General features: G+C 43.1%; 1 protein-coding gene across 2 annotated transcripts in view; it reads right to left on the bottom strand.

The window, feature by feature from the left end:
• cskl (c-src tyrosine kinase-like) overlaps nt 1-10,000 on the bottom strand; it is a 29,038-nt gene that overhangs the window by 2,317 nt on the left and 16,721 nt on the right. Inside the window, exons 6-12 of one of the 2 annotated variants that reach the window (XM_081372132.1) lie at nt 9,391-9,484; nt 8,750-8,815; nt 8,490-8,589; nt 7,939-8,029; nt 7,106-7,179; nt 6,575-6,770; nt 6,030-6,116 (exon numbers count right to left, since the gene is read on the bottom strand). In XM_081372132.1, the coding sequence (XP_081228258.1) occupies nt 6,030-6,116; nt 6,575-6,770; nt 7,106-7,179; nt 7,939-8,029; nt 8,490-8,589; nt 8,750-8,815; nt 9,391-9,484 (708 nt within the window). The remainder of the gene's footprint in view (nt 1-6,029; nt 6,117-6,574; nt 6,771-7,105; nt 7,180-7,938; nt 8,030-8,489; nt 8,590-8,749; nt 8,816-9,390; nt 9,485-10,000) is intronic. The other variant, XM_081372133.1, reaches the window with a different exon arrangement.

Genomic DNA, 10,000 nt, shown 5'->3' with positions numbered 1-10,000 from the left:
CAACCTCTACTGTATGTACTCTACTGTACTCTACCTCTACTATACTCTACCTCTACTGTACTCTACTGCACTCAACCTCTACTGTATGTACTCTACTGTACTCTACCTCTACTGTACTCTACCTCTACTGTACTCTACTGTACTCAACCTCTATTGTACTCTACTGTACTCTACCTCTACTGCAATCTACTGTACTCAACTGTACTCTACTGCACTCAACCTCTACTGTATGTACTCTACTGTACTATACCTCTACTGTACAATACTGTACTCTACCTCTACTGTACTCTACCTCTACTGTACTCTGCTGTACTCAACCTCTATAGTACTCTACTGTACTCTACCTCTACTGTACTCTACTGCACTCAACCTCTACTGTATGTGCTCTGCTGTACTCAACCTCCACTGTACTCTACTGCACTCAACCTCTACTGTATGTACTCTACCTCTACTGTACTCCACCTCTACTGTACTCCACCTCTACTGTACAATACTGTACTCTACCTCTACTGTACTCTACTGTACTCTACCTCTACTGTACTCTACCTCTACTTCTACTGTACTCTACCTCTACTGTACTCTACCTCTACTGTACTCTGCTGTACTCAACCTCTATTGTACTCTACTGTACTCAACCTCTATTGTACTCTACTGCACTCTACCTCTACTGTACTCTACTGTACTCTACCTCTACTTTACTCTACCTCTACTGTACTCTACTGTACTCTACCTCTACTGTACTCTACCTCTACTGTACTCTACTGCACTCAACCTCTACTATACTCTACTGTACTCAACCTCTACTGTATGTGCTCTGCTGTACTCAACCTCTACTGTACTCTACTGCACTCAACCTCTACTGTATGTACTCTACCTCTACTGTACTCTGCTGTACTCAACCTCTACTGTACTCTACCTCTACTTTACTCTACTGTACTCTACCTCTACTGTGCTCTACCTCTACTGTACTCTACTGCACTCTACTGTACTCTACCTCTACTGTACTCTACCTCTACTGTATGTACTCTGCTGTACTCTACCTCTACTGTACTCCACTGTACTCTACATCTACTGTACTCTGCTGTACTCTACCTCTACTGTACTCCACTGTACTCTACCTCTACTGTACTCTGCTGTAATCTACTGTACTCTACCTCTACTGTGCACTACTGTACTCTACCTCTACTGTACTCTGCCTCTACTGTACTCTACCTCTACTGTGCACTACTGTACTCTACCTCTACTGTACTCTACCTCTACTGTACTCTACCTTTACTGTACTCTATCTCCACTGTACTCTACCTCTACTGTACTCTGCTGTAATCTACTGTACTCTACCTCTACTGTGCACTACTGTACTCTACCTCTACTGTACTCTGCCTCTACTGTACTCTACCTCTACTGTGCACTACTGTACTCTACCTCTACTGTACTCTACCTCTACTGTACTCTACCTTTACTGTACTCTATCTCCACTGTACTCTACCTCTACTGTGCTCTACCTCTACCTCTACTGTGCTCTACCTCTACTGTGCTCTACCTCTACTGTGCTCTACCTCTACTGTGCTCTACCTCTACTGTACTCTACTGTACTCTACCTCTACTGTACTCTACCTCTACTGTACTCTACCTCTACCGTACTCTACTGTACTCTACCTCTACTGCACTCAACCTCTACTGTATGTACTCTGCTGTACTCTACCTCTACTGTACTCCGCTGTACTCAACCTCTACTGTACTCTGCTGTACTCTACCTCTACTGTACTCTACCTCTACTGTACTCTACTGTACTCTACCTCTACTGTACTCTACCTCTACTGTACTCTACCTCTACTGTACTCAACCTCTACTGTACTCTACCTCTACTTTACTCTACTGTACTCTACCTCTACTGTACTCTACCTCTACTGTGCTCTACCTCTACTGCACTCTACTGTACTCTACCTCTACTGTACTCTACCTCTACTGTACTCTACCTCTACTGTACTCTACCTCTACTGTACTCCACTGTACTCTACCTCTACTGTGCTCTACCTCTACGGCACTCTACTGTACTCTACCTCTACTGTACTCTACCTCTACTGTACTCTACCTCTACTGTACTCTACCTCTACTGTACTCTACCTCTACTGTACTCTACCTCTACTTTATGTACTCTGATGTACTCTACCTCTACTGTACTCCACTGTACTCTACCTCTACTGTACTCTGCTGTACTCTACCTCTACTGTACTCCACTGTACTCTACCTCTACTGTACTCTGCTGTAATCTACTGTACTCTACCTCTACTGTGCACTACTGTACTCTACCTCTACTGTACTCTACCTCTACTGTGCACTACTGTACTCTACCTCTACTGTACTCCACCTCTACTGTACTCTACTGTACTCTACCTTTACTGTACTCTATCTCCACTGTACTCTACTGTGTTCTACCTCTACTGCACTCTACTGTACTCTACCTCTACTGTACTCTACTGTACTCTACCTCTACTGTACTCCACTGTACTCTACTGTACTCTACCTCTACTGTGCTCTACCTCTACTGTGCTCTACCTCTACTGCACTCTACTGTACTCTACCTCTACTGTACTCTACCTCCACTGTATGTACTCTGCTGTACTCTACCTCTACTGTACTCCACTGTACTCTACATCTACTGTACTCTGCTGTACTCTACCTCTACTGTACTCCACTGTACTCTACCTCTACTGTACTCTGCTGTAATCTACTGTACTCTACCTCTACTGTGCACTACTGTACTCTGCCTCTACTGTACTCTGCCTCTACTGTGCACTACTGTACTCTACCTCTACTGTGCACTACTGTACTCTGCCTCTACTGTACTCTGCCTCTACTGTGCACTACTGTACTCTACCTCTACTGTACTCTACCTCTACTGTACTCTACTGTACTCTACCTTTACTGTACTCTATCTCCACTGTACTCTACTGTACTCTACCTCTACTGTGCTCTACCTCTACCTCTACTGTGCTCTACCTCTACTGTGCTCTACCTCTACTGTACTCTACCTCTACTGTACTCTACCTCTACTGTACTCTACCTCTACCGTACTCTACTGTACTCTACCTCTACTGCACTCAACCTCTACTGTATGTACTCTGCTGTACTCTACCTCTACTGTACTCCACTGTACTCAACCTCTACTGTACTCTGCTGTACTCTACCTCTACTGTACTCTACCTCTACTGTACTCTACTGTACTCAACCTCTACTGTACTCTACCTCTACTTTACTCTACTGTACTCTACCTCTACTGTACTCTACTGTACTCTACCTCTACTGTGCTCTACCTCTACTGCACTCTACTGTACTCTACCTCTACTGCACTCTACTGTACTCTACCTCTACTGTACTCTACTGTACTCTACTGTACTCTACTGTACTCTACTGTACTCCACTGTACTCCACTGTACTCCACTGTACTCTACTGTACTCCACTGTACTCCACTGTACTCTACCTCTACTGTGCTCTACCTCTACTGTGCTCTACCTCTACGGCACTCTACTGTACTCTACCTCTACTGTACTCTACCTCTACTGTACTCTACCTCTACTGTATGTACTCTGATGTACTCTACCTCTACTGTACTCCACTGTACTCTACCTCTACTGTACTCTGCTGTACTCTACCTCTACTGTACTCCACTGTACTCTACCTCTACTGTACTCTGCTGTAATCTACTGTACTCTACCTCTACTGTGCACTACTGTACTCTACCTCTACTGTACTCTACCTCTACTGTGCACTACTGTACTCTACCTCTACTGTACTCCACCTCTACTGTACTCTACTGTACTCTACCTTTACTGTACTCTATCTCCACTGTACTCTACTGTACTCTACCTCTACTGTGCTCTACCTCTACCTCTACTGTGCTCTACCTCTACCTCTACTGTACTCTACCTCTACCTCTACTGTACTCTACCTCTACTGTACTCTACCTCTACTGTACTCTACCTCTACTGTACTCTACTGTACTCTACCTCTACTGCACTCAACCTCTACTGTATGTACTCTGCTGTACTCTACCTCTACTGTACTCCACTGTACTCAACCTCTACTGTACTCTGCTGTACTCTACCTCTACTGTACTCTACCTCTACTGTGCACTACCTCCACTGTACTCTACTTCTACTACTGTACTCTACCTCTACTTCTACTGTACTCTACTGCGCACTACCTCCACTGTACTCTACTATACTCAACCTCAATTGTACTCTACTGTACTCTACTGCGCACTACCTCCACTGTACTCTACTATACTCAACCTCTATTGTACTCTACTGTACTCTACCTCTACCTCTACTGTGCACTACCTCCACTGTACTCTACTGTGCAATACTGTACACTACCTCTACTGTACTCTACCTCTACTGAGTTCATGTGTAGAGCCCCTGATGACACTTCCAGCAGTTTCATGTTGTGTCGAGCCTTCTTAGTGTTTTAAAAATAGCGATTTTTGACGCTATAACTGTAGTGCCCCATTCACTCCCATTCACAAGGCTTTTTGACCGAAACCGAAAATACGGCCAATCTTAAAAGTGCCGTTTCCTTTCTAATTATGCTTTTACACGAATGTTTGACTTGGGTAGATTATCAAAAATAGCCTAGGTTGCAAATTGGCGACAGTTACGCTTTAAAAGTAACTTTCCCCAACACTGTTTACAATAGTCCAGTCTGGCTGAGATCAATGCATGGATGAGTCTCCAAATCTCGAAAAAAAAAATTTGAACTTGCGAAGTCCCGTAAGCTCCAGAAAACTGGCTCTAACAAAAGAGTTGATTTATTTGTCAAATTTTAACTCAGGATCAAGGGTAACTCCCAGATTTTTTACTTTATCACGAATGTTATCTTGAAGGAGGCCCAGGGTCTGAAAGGCCAAACAACATAACTTCAGACTTTTTCTGATTCAGTTGAAGGAAACCGTTGTCCGTCCCAGTCTTAATATCCTCTAAACAAGCTAGCGAAGAGGACACTGAATCAGTGCCTGATTTTAGAGGAAAATAAAGCTGAGTATCATCGGCATACATGTGATATGAAACTTTATGGGACTCAAAAACAAGACGCAGAGAGAGTAAATAGAGAGGAAATAAGGTCGGACCCAGAATAGAGCCCTGGGGAACTCCACAAGTGACGGGAACTGAGCTTGAGGAAAACACTCCAGTTTCCACAGAAAAACTCAGATTTGTGAGATATGATGAAAACCAATCTAAGACAGAGGCGCGCACACACACACACACACACACACACACACACACACACACACACACACACACACACACACACACTGCCATCTGCTGGACACACACTGAACCACACGACAGACAGACACACACACACACACACACACACACACACACACACACACACACACACACACACACACACACACACACAGCCATCTCCTGGACACACACTGAACCGCACGACAGACACACACACACACACACACACACACACACACACACACACACACACAGCCATCTCCTGGACACACACTGAACCACACGCAAATTCTGATGAAAACAATCATATAACAACAACAAATCTTTCCCACACAAACACATTTATCGAATAAATCCTTGTGAATGGATAACTGGAGTAACCAGCGGACCAATGGCGTCGCAGCGTCTCTAATGTTGGTTTGGTGTTTCTGAAACGCCGGAGTCGAAGTGTGTGATCAGAACGATCTGGTGTAACTCCCTCCAGAGGCGTCTCACACACACGAGTGTGTTCCCGAACACCAGCATCCCAACGCCAGAGAACACGACAGCGCTTACTGTGTTTCGTCTGACGCTCGAGACACACTCGTTTATGATGGAGGGAGAACACACACATTACAGCAACTTACACTTTATTGCTGATATTTTACACCAGGAAGTGATGATTATGTTCTCTTGAACGCATGGGAGGGAAACGCTGCTTTATTCACAAGTGTTTTATGTGATAATACTCCAGTTGTGTGTAGTTGTATTCGCAGAGAAACACAGGCAATGAAACTTACGATTTTGGGGTACGGCACGCGCCCGAACGAGTAGATCTCCCACAGGAGAACGCCGAAACTCCACACGTCAGACTTGGTAGAAAACCTCTGCAGAGAGAAGAGAAACATCGAGTGTTACACAAGCAGAAACTCTTACGGCTGAGACATCCTTTTTCGTTCTACGCTTTCGGGTAAAAATAAATTAAAATATTCAAAATACATGAGAATTAATACATGCTTTAAATGGAAAAAATGATCATGGATCTTCCCTCTTCAGGAATGTCAGTTTCTAGTAAAACCGGGAGTTTTTATCTTTAAACATTTTTCCTGAAATATTCAATGATTCCTGATGAATTGCTGTGATCTAAATCCTGATGTTTACGGTTGTTTGTTTTAGTACTTTCTCACTCTCTCACACACACTCTCTCACACACTCTCACTTTCACACACACACACACACACACTCTCTCACACACTCTCACTTTCACACACACACACACACACACACACACACACACACACACACACACACACACACACACACACACACACACACACACACACACCTTCTCGCGCAGGGCCTCGGGCGAGGTCCACTTGACGGGTAGTTTAGCCGTGTCCTGAGTGGACGAGGCCTCTTTGGTCAGACCGAAGTCGCTGACTTTAGCGATGTTGTCGTCGGACACCAGGACGTTGCGAGCCGCCAGATCTCTGTGCACTAAGTTATTGGCCTCCAGATACTCCATGGCTTCACACACGTTACTGAAACACACACACATTACTGAAACACACACACAAAGAAACCCGTTCCTAGCGAGTGTGTAGCGCTGCTGACTTCAGTGACCCGGATGAGCCGGTGTTTCTGTGTTCTGTTGTCATCTGGGAATAATAAACCGCTGGATGGAGCGATCGACCAATCAGAATCAAGTATTCCACAACTATAACGATAACTCTATATTCGCGTCCATACCAACAAACGATAATGGTCTTTTTATTCTCAGCACGGTTTCAAAGTAGCGAGAACGGACCGGCTGCTTTACTCTACACAGAAACATCAGAAGAAACACCGGCGCTTTAATAAGGAGAGGTTTACTCACAGGGAGAACTGGAGCAAACACTCGCCGCCCAGCACCGTTCGCCCCCGAGAGCGCAGGTAATCCACCAGACTGCCCTGTCACACACACACACACACACACACACACACACACACACACACACACGATCACATGATCTGTTTCTCTCTGATCACATGAGAGTTTACTCCAGTAAAGAGTGTAACTGTGCAGGCGTCCTTCAGCTCGAGCGTCACGTGACTTTAAATCTGCACTGATTTTATCAAGTAAACATAAGAATAACTTTGATATTGTTGGTGATATTTCAGCTGAACTGAGGTTTATTTGATTATCCAGACATCATTTATTAGAAAATATCAAATATGATCATCAGGCTTTTGAGGAAGGTTTAATTGTTCATCTGTCAATCATCATTGTATTGCATATGTTTTAAAACTACAGAGCTTTGATCATAAAACTAAGCATTTAAATATCATCTTACTAAGACATATTATGCAAGTATCTGTTGATTTACATCACAAGCATCAGAATTTCATCACTTTTTGCCCATATAAATATCAGCATGTGCAACAAGTTGCATATTTGTACTCAGTTTGAGCTGATTTTCCCTTCATATTCTCAGTATATGAGCCATATAAAAGCCTGATGCATCAAATATGATACTCAAACACATATGCAAACTTATTTATTTAATTTAGATTTTGTCTATATGTTCAATAAACTGTTTTTTTTTTAAAGAAGCTTTTTCTGACTCCAGGATGAATGAAGCATCAGATCAGCCGGGACAATATCTCACACACACGAGATATTAGTGTGTGTGTTTTCCACATCATGACTGAAGCGAGAGAGAAACTGACCTTCGCCATGAACTCCGTCACGATGAACAAACTGCCTCTCTCCTCCACGATCACTCCCAGCAGCTGCACCAGGTTAGTGTGTCTCAGCTGACTGCCACACACACACACACACACACACACACACACACGTGCGCACACACACACAAACACGCGCACACAGATACACACACACACACACACACACACACAAACACGCGCACACAGATACACACACACACACACACACACACACAGATTTAAAGTCACCATGAAATCAAAATTGACAGCTCTTGTTGTTATTGCAGTATTTATCATAAATGATTTATGGGTGCACATCATTATTGTGTTAATAATGAGTCAGAATCAGTTCCTCTTGCAGCTTCTCTTCTCTTCTCAGATGACGAGGGCGGGGCTTTAACCTGTCACTCACATGAGATCAGGCAATAGCAAACCACAACCATCCAATCATCTAATCAAGCCCCGCCCACATCTGTTCACTCGATATACGACACAGCAGCGGAGAGCACTGGTCACATGATTATACAGTGAGACGCTGAAGTGAAGATGCTCACGTCATGACGGAGGCTTCGGCGAGGAACGCCTGCGCTGTGGCGTCGTGTTTGATGCACTTCACCGCGACCTTCGACCCTCTGTAATCTCCCAGCAACACATCTGAACACACACAACAGCTCGTATCACACACATGCATCATCACACACACACACACACACACACACACACACACACACACACACACACCAGCTCGTATCACACACATGCATCATCACACACTCACTCTCACACACACACACACACACACACACCAGCGTACCTCCGAACTCTCCTTTCCCGATGGGCTTGATGAGTGTGAGATCTCTCCGGTTCAGAGCCCATCCGCCTGTGGAGAACACACACACACACACACACACACACACACACACACACACACACACACACACACACACACACACACACGTTCAGACGAGAGCTGGGAAACTGTTGTGCGTTACCATTGAAGTCAGTGAAATACTGAAATTAATGTTTTTATTGATCAAGGACGCATTAGATTGATCATTTATAAAGTTACAAAAGATTCTATTTTAAATAAATGCTGTTCTTTAGAACTTTCTGTTCATCAAAGAATCCTGAGAAATGAAATATGTCACAGTTTCCACAGAAATATGAACTGTTTTCAACACTGATAATAATCATAAATGTTTCTTGATCATCAAATCATCATATTAGAGTGATTTCTGGAGGGTCATGTGACACTGAAGACTGGAGTAATGATGCTGAACATTCAGCTTTGATCACAGGAATACATTACACTTTACTGTATATTCACATAGAGAACTGATGATTTACATTATAATCATATTGCACTGTTTTTATTGTTTGTTTTTATCAAATAAACGCAGCCTTGGTGAGCAGACTTTCACAATTTTATAATAATAATATTTAGTTGAGACTCACTCCTGGAGAACTCGTCCTGCGCCGCCACCGTCCCCTCCATCAGCTTGGGTTTGATGAGGCGTGTGCAGAGACCGTCAGCGTCTTTGGTGTAGTGCTGAAACACACACACACACACACACACACACACACACACTGTGAACATGAGAGAGGAACCCGAGACTGTGTTGTCGGGATGTTTCCGGTAAAAAGGAGGAGACAGTGACTGAACCGGAGAACATCATCATCTCGGGAATAAGACACGAATCACACACTCTCTCAGACGGGTCACATGATCTCCACTGTCTCCCCTCCCATTGGTTAGCAGTGCATCACACCGACTAATGTGCAGCTTTTCATCTTTGTTTTAGGATTTTTCAATATGTTTTTTCTCATTTTTGTGTTAGCACCCATATATATATACACACACCTATATATACACACACATTTAATTTATGTATTATTTTCTTTTAATTTTGCTTATTTTTTCCATTTATTTTATTTTCCACCTTTATTATGTTTTTTATTTTATATAAATATATAACTAAATATATAAATATATATATATATAAATATAAATATATATATATATATATATCAAAAATCTAAATTTTCTTAATTTTCAAAAAGTTTA

This window comes from Scardinius erythrophthalmus (genome assembly GCF_964197995.2).
Source record: "Scardinius erythrophthalmus genome assembly, chromosome: 8".
Lineage (NCBI taxonomy): Eukaryota > Metazoa > Chordata > Actinopteri > Cypriniformes > Leuciscidae > Scardinius > Scardinius erythrophthalmus.
The sequence above is the reverse complement of the archived record's forward strand: the minus strand, read 5'-3'. Positions and strand labels throughout refer to the sequence as shown.